Here is a 16,630-nt window from a genome sequence, read left to right as displayed (position 1 = left end):
AATGGAAATAGGCAGCCACTCCGAACAGAAGAATCGTCTCTTTCATTATGTTTTGAGTGAAGAGAGAAGACCTGCAGGCTGCTCAGTCATGTGTGGGGCCGAAGGAGCGGCGAGCTTTGTCCAGCCTGAAAGTGAAAATAGCCTCCTTCTTTCCAGCCACAACCCTCAGCCACGAGTACAGCACCTCCCCAACATCACAACCATTATCTCCACCTTCACACACACACACACACACACACACACACACACACACACACACACACACACACACACACACACACACACACACACACACACACACACACACACACACACACACACACACACACACACAGCAGCTCTTCAAATGGAGCACCAGAGGTTGTATTCAGTGGTGCAGATGTCAATGCCTCGAGACTTGTACATAAAAAAAAAAAAAAAAAAACATCACATAAAGAATGAGACAATATTCCACATTGTGCTTAAAAAATGACAGTGCCCGTTCCTCGTGATGTATTTTCTGGCCTCTGGAGCTGCGACTCCTGTGTCGTCCCGGTTGTTGACACTTTCATCAACAAAACATGAAACATTCAGCTCAAAAAACACATTTTGATATGACAAAAAAACTGGGGTTGTGTACGGAAATCAAAAAAGAGACAAAAGGGGAGAAATCATGGCAATAAATCCAGTGTGGTGTCTGACGGCAGCTCTTTGGGTCCATTCGGACGTGTAGAATTACATATTTTATGTGTTTAAGTATCATCAAAATTATCATTATTAACACCTCATACTCTCCATGACAACCTCTGTGCTTGGCCAGGCCTCAGTATAAGCCACACCCTCTCAGGTTGTTTGCAATAATGATGTCGGTGACGGCATCAAACACTACCTGGATGTTACCTGTGTCTGTGGCACAGGTCAGGTGACAGTAGATCTCCTTATTGGGAGAGCGGTTCTTACTCTCAAACTGAACCTGAATATATGCAGTAGCATCGTCGTAAGTATTAGCACCTGGAGACAAGACGGGGAGAGAAGAGACCAGAGAGCATGAAGGATTCGTGTTGATCACTGTGCTCTGATTCAGAGAGAACATAAACAACGTTAATCACTCACCTGTGTATTCTGGAAAACAGATAGTCAGTGGGGACTTCTTGATCTTCTCAGCAAACAGATCCTTCTTGTTGAGGAAGAGGATGATGGAGGTGTCGATGAAGAACTTGTTGTTACAGATGGAGTCGAAGAGCATGAGCGACTCGTGCATGCGGTTCTGCAGGAGGAATAAATGTAACAGTGAGGGGAGGAGAACAAAATTCACAGTTTGACTGACTAATAACCACAAATCAAAAACATAACACAACATGAAAATGTGCTGGTGAAGAGCTATATGAGGCTTTGAATGTGTACTGGTATTGTTAATCCAATCATTTTTGAGTTGTTGCATCGATCCTAAATAAAGGAATATAATAATCCCTAGATGAATTTTCCTGTTCAGTAGAAGTAGTGTCCTGACAGAAGAATCCCTCCTCTGTTGCTCTTCGTGTTGTTTTTCACAGTAAGAGGTCGTTCTTCATTCATTACTTACTTTCTAAGGAGGATTGAGGGTGTGGCACAGATTGTGAAGCCCTCTAATTTTAATAATTTTTTATACATTAATAACTTGTGTAGAGAGAGAAACACTGGAGTCCTGCTGGTCTTTTATACAATTTAGATGAATGTTGAAATGAAGACATAAAGTATAAAGTTTTGGCATCATCGGCCTGTAAATATTGGTCTTTAGGTTCCCAACTAGAAACAAACTAGTGTTATTGCAGTCTCTTGGCATGAATCTTGACAAGGAATCCCTGGTATCGGTCTTTAACATCAGCCAAAGCCCCACTATGATCCGTGCACCAGATGATGACAGAGTCACACTTACAGTAGTCTCGTCCTCATGGAGCACCTGGTCGTATCCGCTCATAGCGACGCAGAAGATAATGGCCGTCACATCTTCAAAGCAGTGGATCCACTTCTTCCTCTCTGACCTCTGCCCTCCCACGTCAAAAAGCCTGGAAGAAAAAGAAGTCAGTGTGGATGCAGAGGCAATATCGTGTGAACCTAATGAAAAGGCTAAATGCCATTAAAAAAATAAAGCTGTGACGCTACAACGACTCTGTGTTCGTTACCTGAAATGGAGGTTTTTGAAGGTGAAGTGGGTTTCAACGATACCAGTGGTCTTCACTCGGGTTCTCAGGATGTCCTGCTCTGTGGGCTGATAGTCTGGTGCCCCGATCCGATCTAGACTGTCCAGGTAACTGGTGACAACAGAAAGACAGATTAACAAGACTGCGGAACCAGAAGACTGTTCTTTTTCATTTGTCTGCTTTTTGCAAAAACAGGAATCCTTTTAGGGTTACTCACTATTGAGCAGAGTCGTTAAGCTGGTATTCCCGGGCACGGTTGAAGCACTCCTGAGTCCCAGCGTCGGTCCAGACACGTGTCATTGCTGTAAGAAGCTCTGCAGAGTACGGCTCTGTGTCCTCCATACGACTGACCACATCACACACCAGCTTGGCATCGGCCTGGACAAACACATTTCAGAAGATCAGGGGAAGAGGAACACGATTACATCTGTATATTTATCCTAAGTCATCTGTTGTAATGCTATTGTCGCTTCCTTTATTTTATACATCACGATACATAATGATAAATTTTTTTATCGAGTCCACGTGAGGGGCATCAAGTAAACATCTGAACCTACACAGATATTGTGATTTTAATGGACCGTATCAAAAAAACTATCTTCTAATCTTTGCTAAAATCTTCTGTTTGAAGACTCACATTTCAACCCTTTTAAGGTTGGATAAATAAAATCTCACTTTCTAGTCTGTCCACAGATGAACGTTTCCACTGGAGGGGGGCGGGGGGTTAAGGTGTAAGACTTACTTTTCTATCCTTGTCTCCAAACTCGATGCCCAGGGAGTCCATGGCTCGGAGGATGGCTGCCAAGCTCTGGATGGTGTTGCTGTAGACCACAGGCTTATACTGCTTCACATCATCCCCAGAAAAGCCATCTTCATGGATAATCCTGCAGGCACACACAGATATTAGACACAAGCCCGGACTAAACAGAAAAAGTCACACACGTCCATATGTTCCTGCCAGACCTAAACAATTGACTTTTCAAACTAAAAGCTCCAAATGTATAGGCAGATTATTGAGCTTTGTGTGTGTGTGTATGTGTGTGTGTGCATCTTTCAGTGTGTCAGTGTGTGATGGGACAGAAATGTATCATATTCTTGGCCTGTGATCACTACTTCGACAGCAATGTGATACTTCAAGTCATTTATAATTTATGATGGACAAAGGAGTGGAATCAGTCAGAGCACTGATCAATCTCACTACACCAGACTCTACTGTTACATTCAGTGCCACATGGTTAAACTCTAGTTGACATTTATTATCCACCCTGACCTCACGTGCACTGAATCCACAAAATATCAGTCACATACTTCCTGAATCTGAAAATCTAAGATCCCCGCTGTTTCTCTTTGCCTCCTTTGTGACGAGTGATTGATGGGAAATAAATGAGGGATGATGGTTTTAACCTTTAATTTTTTCGTCAGAGGACATTATGAAAATGATGTTTTATAGAGGAGGTCCACCACCTGGCGTGAATCAAACAACACCTCCACCATCATCATAAAAAGTGAAATAACACATTAATCTTAAGGGAAAAGGAGCAGAGATGTAGTTTCACACTGCAAATCCCATTAAATCACCACAGGCTGCAACTATCAAGTATTTTAATATTGATGAATCTGCTGATTAATCTATTTGTCCATGAATTATCAGAAAATAGTGAAAATGCCTGTTTTAACTTTGCAGGTGAAATCCAAAACTCATAGATATTTATTTGACTCTTATATGACAAAAAAGCATCAAATGCTCACATTTTAGAAGCAGAAACAGACTGATTTGGGGCATTTTTGCTAAAAACAAAATGTTCAATCGATTATTCCTTCATGCCAAATGATTAATCAGCTTTCTGTTTCAGCACTAAAATAACTGAGATGGGGTGAGATTCATCAGCATCTTGGTTGTTTATCACCTCTGCTAAACATTTACCTGAGGGAACACCTGACTGAGAAGGTAGATTTCTAAGATTGTACAATATAAATAATCTGGAATAAGTGAATAAACCTCACATGCTAGAGAAAGAGCTTTATATTAATACACAGTTAATACTGCTAATAACAAATATACTCATTATAAATAAATCTGCATAATGTTTTCTCCATTTCATGTTTGGTTTATAACGTTTTCAGAAGTAGTTAAAAACGCTATAGTTTCATAATCTGCTCATTTCAACCGAATGACAATCCAAAGCCTCAAAGAGGAACAACCAGTAAATGTGCACATTGAATCAAGTCAGAACTGGTGGATTTCTATTCCACCTCTGCTTAAACAAATGATTAATGGATGATCGGAGTAGTTGCAGATCAATTTTTAATTGAATGGACGAATCATTTCAGCTCAGCAGCCTGTGCATTTGATGAAATCTTAAACTGACCAATCACAGAGTCTGAAACGTGTAAAAATAGAAACCACTGACATTTCTACAGCTGCAAGTGATGAGCCTTCTCAGAACTACATCTCTCTTCAATGAAGCTAGCTCTCGTTCAATTAATCTAACTCACATTTTACAGATGTGACTCTACCTTCATTTTGACAATTTAAATTACAATTTATTACAAAGATGCTTTTGTGGCTTTCTAGGTTTTCCTAGAAACTCGTGTAATTTCACGACCACAGCCAGGCCTGGACTGCATAACAGAAACCCTGGACCAGCATGTGATGAAGATGGTGATGATGAGCAGAAAAATCACAGCAGAGCATAGCCTAATAAATATCCCCTTCAATACCTGAACAGTATGGCCTATAGCATGTACCCATCCATCTCTGGATTGCTGAGGCTAAAACAAACCACGCAGAGTGTTAGTAAACACCCTTCAGCTCCAGTGTCTTGACTCCAGGAAGGAGCAGTGACTTATGGACAAACCAGAGACAAGGGGAGGGTAATGAGGTGAAGGGAAGAGGAGGAAGCGGGGCATGGAGGAAGAAAAGGAGGAGGAGGAGGCGGCGGAGGAGGAGGAGGAGGAGGAGGAGGAGGAGGAGGCAGGGCGCAGTCAGTGCATTGCAGGCCGGGCTGAGCTGAGCAGGAGGCACAGACACACACCGCAGGCTGAGACGGGACAAAATATCCAATGGACCGCGAATGAAACATCGAGAAACTTAACTAAGAGGTTTAGAGAAAACAACGACAATGATTTAAAAAAAATAAAAAAAAATACATCAAAGGGTGATTTGGCTTAGAAAGGGGAAGGTTTAGATGCGGGTTTAGGAGCCATATTTCTGCGTAAATCCGCTTTATAGGCAAAGTACTCCCGGCGATATCGGGCACTTAAAGCCATTAAGATTAAAAGCAGAGGTATTCACTAATGGAGCTGTAGTGACCTCACTGTAATACACACACACACACACATACAGAGAGAGGGAGAGAAAGAGGGAGAGGGAGAGAGAGAGAGAGAGAGAGAGAGAGGAACAACACCCACATATCCCCAGTCGCTCGCTCCCTGTAGTCAACTAAAACCCTCGTTAACTACATTTCAGCACCCAGGGCAGTGAACAGCGCCCTGTGGGACGCACCGGTGCGGCCTCGGCACCAGCGTCACTGTGGGTCCGCAGGAGGAGCTCGAGCCACCGGCTCGGCTCCTCCGGGGCTACGGCCTCTCGAAACATGGCGGCTCAACCTGCCTGAGCGCAGACAGGGGAGGCGCAATCTCGGGCCTTTCACTCTGCCTCTATCGCAGAGAGGTAAAACACAACAGGAATAAAAACGGTCAAATAGAATCAAAATCAAAATCACTCACTTCATCTGTTTGACGATGGTGCTTTTACCGGACTCTCCGCCGCCTGTGGAGAAACGGAGGGCAGAGTGAGAGCAGTGAAATCAGAACCACGGAGAGCACCTCCGCCCCATGCAGTCCCAGCCACCACCAGCACACCGAGCCGAGCCGAGCCGAGCCGCAGCCCCGCGGCCCCGCAGCCCCTCGGCCCGGGAGACTCTCCTCTTACCGAGCAGCAGCAGTTTGACGTCCTTGGCGGCCGTCACGCCGTCCTCCTTCAGGTTCTTCTCGATGGCCTTGCTCCGGTCCAGAGCGGCGCGCTCCTCGGCGCTCAGTGTACATCCCATGTTTCCAGGCGAATGAACAATCCCGTCGTCGCTCTGGTCCTCACCGACTCTCTGTCAGCGCGATGTGTCTACCTCCGCGCGGTCCGCTACAGCATTAGGCCCGGATTGAGGGCAGAAGAGCCAGGATCCGCAGACGCTCCTTCCTCCGTGACTCCGAGAGTGTGTATAGCACCGTCCCTCGCTCTGAGGGGGTTGGGGGGTGGGGTCGTTGTGCTCGAGCCTGCGGGGTTGGGGTTGTTGTTAGGTGGGGAGGGGATCTCTCTCTCTCTCTCTCTCTCTCTCTCTCTCTCTCTCTCTCTCTCTCTCTCTATTCCTCTCTCTCTCTCTCTACAGGGCGGCGCTGAGGAAGATGATGAAGATGATGGTGGTGATGGTGATGATGATGATGACAGGGAGCGCGAGCGGTTTCATCGCATGTGTTCACGAAGGAAGGCAGGAGGGGCGCGAGAACACGAGCAGGGTGCACGGCTGTCCGCGCGAGACTCACCTACCGCAGACAATCTGTGTGACGTCAGAGGGCCGAGGTTTAATCACGGCCTGTGAAAGATTATTCACATTAAACAGACTTCATGTGGAAGTGATGCTCTGTCTGCTCTGTCTGTTCTGTCTGTTCTGTCTTTTCTGTCTGCTGCTGCTGCTGCTGCTGCTGCTGCACACTCCTCACTTCAAGTCTGACGTTCAATCATGTCAACAACCAGTGCTGCATAGTACACAACTACATTTACAACATTTATGCTATTTTAAAACATTTCTGTACAACATTCACTGGCTTACGTGACTACATTTACCACATTCATAACATTTATAACATTTACTACGTTTATAACATTCACAACATTTACAAGCTTACATTTACTGGCCTTGATAGCCTTAACTACATTTAGAACATTTAGAACATTTACAACTTTTAATAGGTTTACATTTACTACATACTAGCCTAAATTTCAACATTTACTACATAAATTGGCCTGCATTTACTACTTTGACTAGTCTATATTTACAATATTTACTACATTAACTAGCGTAAATTTACAACATTTACTATCCTGCTTTTACAATATTTACTACATTAACATTAACTGCATTTACTAGCCTACATTTCCAACATTTACTTCATTAACTATGCTACATTTGCAACATTTACTACCCTTTATACCAGCCTAAATTTAATAAATGTACAAGCCTACATGTACTACATTTACATTACTATGGAAAAATAATGTTGATTGATTTTGTTAGATTTTATAAGTGTTAATAAAATTGAGAAGCAAAAAGCCAGCTTTCTGATCTGATCTGTGTATGTCAAACAAAGATGGATGCGCTAACAGAAAAGTTGTTAAATATATAATACATGTGTGTTTAATAAGGTTTTGGGTTATTTTATTCTGAAATAAAGACTAGGCTTTTGTACTTGTTCTACACTATACACGTGTCAATAAAGCTAACATAAATTTGAGGTACTTTTACTTTACCTGGGTATTTAGCCTGTTTTATTCTACTTCATGTGAGTATAATATTGCATTTCAGAGGGAGTAAAAAGAGCAATTCTCTATGAAGCGTAGGGAAATAGAAATGATAAAGTAGCATTAAACACTGTGTAGGACTTGATCCTTCTACAGACCAAAATAATTTAAAGTTTCAATTTAATTTTAACTCTCTTTGTTGTGGTCTAAATGTTGTCGACTGCCTTTTGTACATTAATACAGAGTCTACATCATTTTTTACCTTAAACCATATAACCGTGACCTTATTTAGACTTATTTAATTATACCAGTCAGTTTAATATGTGTAATATTTGTATAAGTGTGGGGCATAAATCCTACAAAAGTGACCAAATGTCAGTTTCCTCAGTAGTAGAAGTTCACAGTAGACGTAAAGCAAGTTGTGTGTGTGTGTGTTTCATAACTTATAAAACTGTATCTGTCTATGGGGGTTGTAGAGTTGAAGCATACAGCAGAAATAAGTGTTTGTGTGTGTGTGATAAAAGCTTCTAATCCACACATCACATCTGGACGGATGCTCAAGTGGAGTAAAAAGGGGGGGTTGGGATTTTTACAGTGGATTCTGAATGAAACCAGTGGAGACTCCATCCATCAGTAAATTTCCTCTTTGACAACCAGGCGGAGAGATAAAACCCACCCACCCACACACACACATACCTCAGCTCCAATCTCCACCTCTGTGACCCGAAGCTCCTGCAGCTTGACACACAGGCACACACACACACACACTCTCCGATCAGTAATCAGCAGTTTAATCATATGAGCATGTGCACGTGTGTGAGTGACAGCGAGTGATGGTAAGCAGGGAGGGAGGATTAACTCCAAATTATACCTGAGGGAATTTTGACAAAATCATTTTTTCAGTTTTAATTACATTAATGCATCAAACACAAACGTGAAGACTTTTTTTCACAACCATTTAATTTGTATGCACCCATTTTATAGAAAAAAAAATCAATAACCTTCAGTTGTTCAGAAACAAGATGACCAGACAGGTTGCATCTGTAAATCCACATATAAAGCAAAGATAAAAGAGGTCAATGATAACAGTAAAAACAGTGCATTAAACTTATTTTTTAACAGTGATGACAAATCATTTCATCTAGATGAAAACAATTTTCAATAATACTAATGATTGAAAATCAAATCACGATATGAATCACCCAATTCTCACAGAGATGTCAGCCTGTGTTCACACAACCTGTCCAAAACACACACACACACACACACACACACGCACACACACAGGAATGATTTTGAACGTGAGGATGACAGACATCGATCCAGAACAAACATACTGTAAATTAAAGCAGGCAGGACAGAGTCAACCACTCGTCATGTAGGGAGGACCTGTCAGCCTCAGTTTTCACAACTCGTACGTGTGGAACAAAAGCACAGGTGTGTGTTACTCTCTTGGCATTACGTCCAGAATATTTTCAGCCAGGCTGGTGAGTTTGCAGTCCTCCAGTGCTTTGACCAGTCGGCTCAGCTTGGCCGCTCTCCCCTCCGCCTGGATGAAGCGGCTGAGCAGCTGATAGGCTTGCTCATACAGCCCCTCTCGCTCGTACTCGTAGGCCAGGTTGTCTATGGCCGGACCCTTCAGAGCACGGCAGCTCTTCCCCAGGGCCCTCCCTACATGTTTCCACTGACGGCCCACTCCATTAGAAAAGCTCTGAACATCTGCTGCCGTCAGCATTCGGTCCTCTGACAGGCGAAGGGATAAAGGATGATGGAAAAAAACATTAATGTAAACTGTACTTAAGTATGATTACATAAACTGTGTGAATGTGTAAACAGTAAACATTTCCCAGAATAACATACGACAGCCTTGTTGTCCACCTTAACCTTAAAGGACATCATCAGGATTTTTTAAAACTTTTTCCAAGTACAACAGGAGCATTGTTTTTTGTGGGAGACCCAGATAAAGTGTTACAAACTTTAAAAATAGTATCATCCTTTAATTTAGCCTGGTTAATTTACACAACATTACTTTATAAGTATATAAAGTAACATAAAAATAATCTCTCTCCTTTTCACTTGTTTGGGTTTTTGAGGGAAATGTCTTTCTCTACCACTGTGTTCTCCAGCTGGTCACTGACGGTTTCTGTCTGTTCTTTTGTGCAGGGCAGTTGAAACCTATACTGATGTTTTGATGGCCTACTCATTCGGTGGCCCACTCTATGGCCTATTGATATCTGTCCCGGTCATCCCCAAGACACCTCAAAGGGTCAAAAGGTATGAAAAAGGATGCGGAGGAGACAGACATTACTTGGTGTTATTTTCTATTTAGTATTTGCTTTACCTACTGTGAAATCAGTTTTTATAATTCATAGGTAACTTCAAACCATGACAGTTAGAGCTGTTAGAGGCCTTGAAGGAGGCATTTGGGGAACAGAAGTGGCTTATGTCAGATACAGCACAAAAGTAATATTGTCACTGTAACTCATTGTTGAAGTAAGTGAACCAAATGGCTGCCTGATGAGGAATAACTTTAAAATGTTTGGTATGCTTTGAAAATGACTGGTGTAATGCAATGTGCATTATATTTATAGAAATGACCTAAATCAAACTAAAACAACAGTATGGAGATTTGAAGTTAACAACATACTTTCATCATTCGACTGGTCCCATCGACGGGTTTCTATTAAACTGGATCAAGAATCTCTAACTGAAATGCCTCTTTGATATAGATGCTATTTTCGTCTCCACTGCGGCTTCTTTCAGCTACAGTGGAGTCTGTGAAGGACATACACGACTAAACCGAAAAAAACCACTCATCATGACTCACCAAACACTTTATTCTGAAACTTGAAGCAGTTGCTGGGGACAGGAGGCTCTTCCTGTGTGATGAAGGTGGACTGTGGGGAAGGACCGAGGGCCTGACTCTGCAGCTGCTGCTCCAGATCCTCAATCTCCTCATCGCGCAGGCGCTCGGGCTTACGCAAAATGACAAAGACGCAAAAAACACAGCCAATGCAATGAAACCCCACAGATTAAGACTTTACACAATACAATTCTACCACAGACATAATTTACATTTTTTTAAACGTTTTTCAACCTTCTTGATCCATCGTATCGTATCGTATCGATCCACCGTTCATCGTATGATCCACCTTCAAATGTAGCTGACTACATTAATTAAGAAAAGTGTTGGAAAAACGGTGGTGCCGCTGAACAAGTTGCACTTCCTGTTGTGCTGCCATTATTCATTATTTTTCTTTTCATTTTTTGGGACAAGTTTAATCTTGCAGTTTTTTTAGCAATATTTTTCTGTGTGGATGCTGTCCGCGAAGGTTGACTTCACGTCCTTTGCCCCGTCTGATCTATCACTTTAACATATATTTCCACAGATGATCCTGGTGTCTAGTCAGCTACACTCACCTGTCAATTATTATTAAATGCAAGGTTGTATGAATTGCAAATTATGCAGGGTGTCATCTTTCAAGGACGACCACTGATCCTTCTGTTATTTATAGTATTTCTCTTCCAACACTTCCTCACCGCTGTCACTGCTTATGTTCAATAGCTAGTTGATGTTGTACCTGCTCCCATCAACCCGTGAAAAAGCAGTTCCCCAACATGTGGAGCCACAATTACAAATGACACTGGGAGCTGAATATAGTCAAGTCCTGGTATTAACGTCTGTCTCCAGTCATCCTATCAAAGGTAGAAAGTCTTAAGTTTGTTAGTTCACACCTGGTATTGAATCTCCACTTGGGTCCTGATTGACCACTTGTAATCGGATCTCACCTCCTCACCTTATATGCAAATAGATACATACATCATTTATGTTTGCAAAAAACTAATTATGATGTTTTTGGACAGTCTGGCAATTTAGACGGGTCAATTATCAATGTGTGCGGGTGTATGTTGGTGTATGTGCGTGTGTGTGTGTCAATGTTTGTCGGTGTGTTGGTGTGAGGACAGACTGGGGCCAGGAGGGTTGAGTCAATCAATGCAGCTCTACAATGAAATAAGACTTTACCAATTTGAGAAAAAAGAGCAAATCAATATGTGGTATTCGGTGTTGATATTGTGTCAGTGGCCACAGACACAAACACTGAGCAGTGTAAAAATACTGCTAGTTCATAAAACAATGTAGCAAGTAAGAGGGAGTCAGCTGAGTGGGCGGTCCCTCAAACATGGCCACAGTTGAGCACCTGATTGATCAGCTCTCAAATGCAGCCTCTCCTTGTACTTAGAGCTGCCCACTTGTTATTTGATCACCCAAGACTGATGTTCATACAAGGTCTGAACACTGAGTCACTTTCTATGGATATGAATATGAATACAACGTCATCCGGCTTGAAAGAAGAGACAGAAACAAGAAGAATACCTGTGAAAGGTGGATGTGCTGTAGACAAAGTTCCAGCTTGTCCATGTAGAGGTCCAGGATGTGCGTGCTGGCCTTCAACTGGGTTTTCAACATCAGCTCTTGTGGCAGAGCAAAAAGCCGGCAGGCGTGTTGAGAGAGAGACTGACGCACCGCTCCGGAGCTGTAGCTCTCCAAGAACTGCTGACATGCTGCCACATCCACAAACTTCACCTCCACCCCCAGGAAGGGATCAGCGTCATGGACCTTCAGTATCTCATAACCACCAAGACCTCCTGCAGAATCTGACAACAGGACATATTCATTAATGTAAGAGACATGAGAGAAAATACATTTATGTGATAAAAAAACTCTTCTGGCATGCTCACCTATAAGTGTCAGTTTGATGACTTTGAAAACGATGAACTTTCCCTGTCGGTCTTTGTAGAGAGAGAGCAGGTTCACATTGGGACACAGCGACTGCAGAAACATAACTGCACATCCTGTCCATGACCCATGAGCCACAGTCTTGTCCGCCATACTCTGAATACAAAATGAGACACACATCACGCCTTAATTTCACTGGTGACGAAACGTCAAAGAATCCTCTGTCTGAGCTGCAGACTGAGACGACACAACTGCAAAGACACTGACAGTATAGTGATGAGGTAAAGCCAAAGAAGTGTTTGTGTCGAGTTGCTGTAAAATTACCTGGAAAAGAAAAATCATTATCATCACTTTGTTTGCTCCCTCTCATAATATCACACTTACGTCACGTGTCAGTATCTGCAATTTCTCTAACTTCAAATAGGTTTAGAGTAAAGACCCTGCAGCTTCCTGTCACATTGGGAGCTGTGAAGGTCAGGAAGTTACCATCTCCTCCCGTTTCATTGTCTTCACAGAGAAACCAGGAGGCTTTCCATCCTCATTGAATGTCAGGATTAACCTACGTTTCCTCATAGGGATGTCAGCTTACTTCTCCAAGTTAAAAAGTCAGTCATTTTTCAGATTTTCTGCTTTCTATTATCTTTTTTTCCTACATTTTCCCAGGGAATGATTCATGGATCTTGATGAAAAATAATCAGGCATGTTTAGGGACTGATATCTTTGAGTTTGGGAAATTTGGAGCAGCTTGATTAAATTTAAGTGCTGTGCCTTGGCTTATTATGCATTATTTCGGGACATCAATTGTGGCTGGAATTGTGATCCGCGTGTTATAAACTAAAACATGAATCCAACAATCAAAACTAAAATAATAAACACGTGGTGAGAAAAACATCTGTTGAACAACTGTAGCACTGAGTTGTTCCCCGGGTTTGACATAATGGACTTTTAAATATACATTTTCTTTCATCTGAGGCAGAACAGACCATTTCCAGTGACTTCATCACCATTAAAATAATTAACATAACCTCTACTGAGTCCAACTGACTGGACCAGTGACGGACAGAAATATGTTTATTCCTGGAGTTAAAACCACATCTGTCCCACTGGTTCCTGGCTGTTGTGAACTCCACCTTATCCTTTTTTACCCCAACCTCCTTTTGAAACCCTCATTACATAAAAACATGTTTAATCTCAGCTCTCCCCTCCCCCAGTCCAGCCCCTGACTCCTGCGCTCTGGATGAACCACTGAAGCCCGCCAGCTCTCTCCCTTAGTGTCGTCTCCATGCAGGACAAACGGTGCTCTGCAAGGAAAGAGCATCCCCTGAGCTGGATTATGTACAAGTCCTCGTATTCCACTAATACACAGTATGCTTGGAGACTGGCTCTACAGGAATCTCCACAACTTAGCCAGTATGTAATTATATGCTATCCTATCTACCGGTCCTCTGGAAGTATACTGTCAGATTAATTCACCCGATATATGAGGATTAAGTGATCATCAGGAGCTTAAAACATATCATTTAGCTTTTGCTGCCAAAAGGCAACATCTAGTATTCCCTGGAGAGCTCGTCCGACGTTTAGGTGAAAGAAAATAATTAATTCACACGAGAACATGGTTCAAAAAGTTTGTAATTGAACCACTTTGTGATGATGTAAGATGATCTTGGTCCTGACTGTTTTGTCTTAAAGCTCCAGATGCAAACTAAACTGAATAAAGGAAACCAAAACTAAATGCTAACAATTATTGTCAGTATCAACGTGTGATGAATCCTTAAGTCTATAAAATGTTTGTATTCATAACAAAATACAATCAGAGAAAAACAGTAAGTTATCGTGTATGAAAGCAAGAAAAACAAATCACTGATATTGTTCCTGTGAAATAACTTAAATTGTTATGTTCTCATCAAAACTACATGTGATTCGTTTTCTGTCAATCAACTTATACGTTATTTCAATATTCTTTCAAATCTTAATAAATTAATTTGGAAATCCATTAAGATATTTAGTATTATTATGAAATTGTGCCACAGTCTAAGTACATATATATCTGACTGTATATACAGTACACATCTTAAATATAACACGAATTGCCTGAAACCAGACAAACAACCCTCACAAATCCAACTCTGCAGCCATACAAACGTCCTGAGTCATAACCATGGGAATCAAGCTTCAGGTGGATGTGAAGTTATTCTGGGAATTACCGGACGTCAGAAACCTCAAGTGCTGCTATGATGTAGGTGTAAGTTTGTTGTTGTAATTGGAGAAAGAAGGAGATGTCACGTCAGTAAATGCCCACATTCCTGTGAACAGATCTTATCAGGCAGAATAACAAACTTATATTATGTGTATATTTATAAATCAATCATCAGAAAAATAAAGAACACAACAGCATAATCGGCTTTACAAAATGAATTCAAAACTTTGACAAATGGAGCAGTATTCCTTCCAAAATGTTATAGTTTTTAGAGGTTTTCTCACTAACCAGACAAGAAAGAGATGTTGAGATGATTTATAGGCAACAAGAACTGGAAAATATCAACATTTAAGAAGCTGCTACCAGAGATTTATTTTATTATTTTAACCAAAATACAAAGAAGAGACATAAATTATTATGATTCCTCATGTCTGCCAACTTGTTTTCTGCTAATCAACAAATACATGTATCAATACTTTCTGTCCCTATATTGTACTTATTGGTTTATACACTCTGTATGTGTGTGCATGTATGTATGTGTGTGTGTGTATGTAAGTGTGTGTATGCATAATATATATAAGTTTGTATGTATGTATGTATGTATGTATGTATGTAGCTTTAATATATATAAGTATGTTAGCTGTATAATATAAATATGTATGTATGTGTATATATATAAGTATGTATGTTGGGGGGTGAATTCAGGGCCCCATGCTATATGATTAATGCGGCCTTATGCAAGATTCATTATTTTAATCAATACTTTTACAGTAGTATTGTGTATTGATTAATTCAACACGAGTCAGCAGTTGTGTGCTTTTCTAAATCTCACGTTTCAAAGAGTTTGTGTTAAAAGGTTAAAAATGTGAATGGAGTCTGGTGCTGTGTGTTTTTGTGAGCAGGCTTCGTGTGGGTGAAGCTCCCGTACAGCAGACACGACTGACGTAAAACCTCGTCCAAACCCGCCGATGGAGAGATCGTCCCGCAGCTAAAAGCGAGGGAGCAGACGCGGAGGCAGCTGTTTCCACTTAATGTGGAGAAAAACACCTTTAAAGTCGGTTCAAACTTACCTTCAAACTTTTGCTTTATATTGTTCGCCGACGCTTCCTGTTGAGAGATCCCTCCCACTGACACGCTCAGGACTTCCCGGCCTCCCATTGGCTGGGCAGAGGTAAAAACGAGCTGTGATTGGTGGAAATGATCTACATGCCGCCCGGGGAAAAAGTCATGACGGGAAGGAAATGTCTGTTGTTTTTTTTAAAAACATGTTCGTATGTAGGGCGAAGCTTTTCTCACACTTATCCTTCACATGTTACAGCTTCTTACGACTGAAACAGGATCAATAAAAATTTCTAACTGATCAATAACGTGTTTAAAGGCGACGGAGTGATTGGTGAAATGGACAAACTGTAATTTATTCTCTTAATTTTCTTGTTTTCTTGTAGTTGACCTACAGCCCCCGTGTTCCTGCTGTGAGTCAGTACTCACTGTGGTTTTCTGACATCAACCAAAAACAACAGCTGAAAAACAACAGGAACAATAAAGTTCAAAAAGAAAATAATAATCAGATGTATTGATAATAGAAATAATTGTTAGTTCCATCCATGCAGAACTCATATAGCAGAGTAATACTACTTAACTTGAGTTTTTCTATTTTAATTTCTTGGAACACAGAATTTTTTTTTAAAGAATTTGATATAATGAAACTCAACAACAAACGACCTCAATACAACTCTCAGGATTTAGATCTTAAAACTCGACTGGGCCCTGGTACAAACATGAGCTACTGTCATAATTAATGTTCTACATCAGTGGTGTGAATTGTGACAAATTTGCAGATCCAATTCTCATAGATCCACATAATACAGAGTAATAGGGACACGATAATGACAGACCTGCTGAGTGATAACAACAAAGATGGATGATGTTACTCATAAATCTTATCTACTGGTAATGATATGAGACAAATTAGTCGATTGACATCTTATCACCATCTATTTTGATAGTTTAATTGAATGTTT

The 16,630-nt window shown here is 41.3% G+C and overlaps 2 protein-coding genes and 1 long non-coding RNA gene across 4 annotated transcripts; 1 reads left to right on the top strand and 2 right to left on the bottom strand.

The window, feature by feature from the left end:
- Positions 1-384: 384 nt before the first annotated feature.
- On the bottom strand, positions 385-6,511 carry gnao1b (guanine nucleotide binding protein (G protein), alpha activating activity polypeptide O, b). The gene is made up of 8 exons (XM_034578466.1): positions 6,094-6,511; positions 5,889-5,931; positions 2,902-3,043; positions 2,377-2,537; positions 2,142-2,270; positions 1,895-2,024; positions 1,093-1,246; positions 385-990 (listed from the first exon to the last, which is right to left on the bottom strand). Exons 1-8 carry the CDS (start codon positions 6,209-6,211, stop codon positions 803-805), a joined length of 1,065 nt encoding a protein of 354 aa, XP_034434357.1. The 5' UTR covers positions 6,212-6,511; the 3' UTR covers positions 385-802.
- A 2,102-nt stretch (positions 6,512-8,613) lies between these two features.
- tradd (tnfrsf1a-associated via death domain) lies at positions 8,614-15,816 on the bottom strand. Of its 2 annotated transcripts, XM_034578489.1 has the most exons (6): positions 15,680-15,727; positions 12,680-12,724; positions 12,415-12,568; positions 12,050-12,330; positions 10,502-10,649; positions 8,614-9,417 (listed from the first exon to the last, which is right to left on the bottom strand). In XM_034578489.1, exons 3-6 carry the CDS (start codon positions 12,563-12,565, stop codon positions 9,119-9,121), a joined length of 879 nt encoding a protein of 292 aa, XP_034434380.1. In that variant the 5' UTR covers positions 12,566-12,568; positions 12,680-12,724; positions 15,680-15,727; the 3' UTR covers positions 8,614-9,118. The 2 variants fall into 2 exon arrangements, with proteins under 2 accessions (XP_034434380.1, XP_034434371.1); XM_034578480.1 differs by lacking the exon at positions 12,680-12,724 and having other exon boundaries at positions 15,680-15,816.
- LOC117757382 lies at positions 9,428-10,474 on the top strand. Its single transcript, XR_004613107.1, has 2 exons — positions 9,428-10,074; positions 10,197-10,474. It is a non-coding gene; the product is annotated as an uncharacterized LOC117757382 (long non-coding RNA).
- Positions 15,817-16,630: the final 814 nt, after the last annotated feature.

Source organism: Hippoglossus hippoglossus, chromosome 3 (genome assembly GCF_009819705.1).
Source record: "Hippoglossus hippoglossus isolate fHipHip1 chromosome 3, fHipHip1.pri, whole genome shotgun sequence".
In the NCBI taxonomy this organism is placed as follows: domain Eukaryota; kingdom Metazoa; phylum Chordata; class Actinopteri; order Pleuronectiformes; family Pleuronectidae; genus Hippoglossus; species Hippoglossus hippoglossus.
This window is presented reverse-complemented; position numbering and strand designations above follow the sequence as displayed.

Bases quoted from the DNA above. Each gene is read 5' to 3' on its own strand.
- gnao1b (XM_034578466.1), bottom strand. From the start codon at position 6,211: ATGGGATGTACACTGAGCGCCGAGGAGCGCGCCGCTCTGGACCGGAGC. The intron at 2,271-2,376 runs GTGAGTAACCCT...TGTTGTCACCAG, and splicing joins CTTAACGACTCTGCTCAATA to TTACCTGGACAGTCTAGATC. The intron at 1,247-1,894 runs GTAAGTGTGACT...TTCCTCCTGCAG, and splicing joins TCCATGAGGACGAGACTACT to AACCGCATGCACGAGTCGCT.
- tradd (XM_034578480.1), bottom strand. From the start codon at position 12,565: ATGGCGGACAAGACTGTGGCTCATGGGTCATGGACAGGATGTGCAGTT. The intron at 12,331-12,414 runs GTGAGCATGCCA...TCCTGTTGTCAG, and splicing joins CATCAAACTGACACTTATAG to ATTCTGCAGGAGGTCTTGGT. The intron at 10,650-12,049 runs GTATTCTTCTTG...ATTTTGCGTAAG, and splicing joins AGCACATCCACCTTTCACAG to CCCGAGCGCCTGCGCGATGA.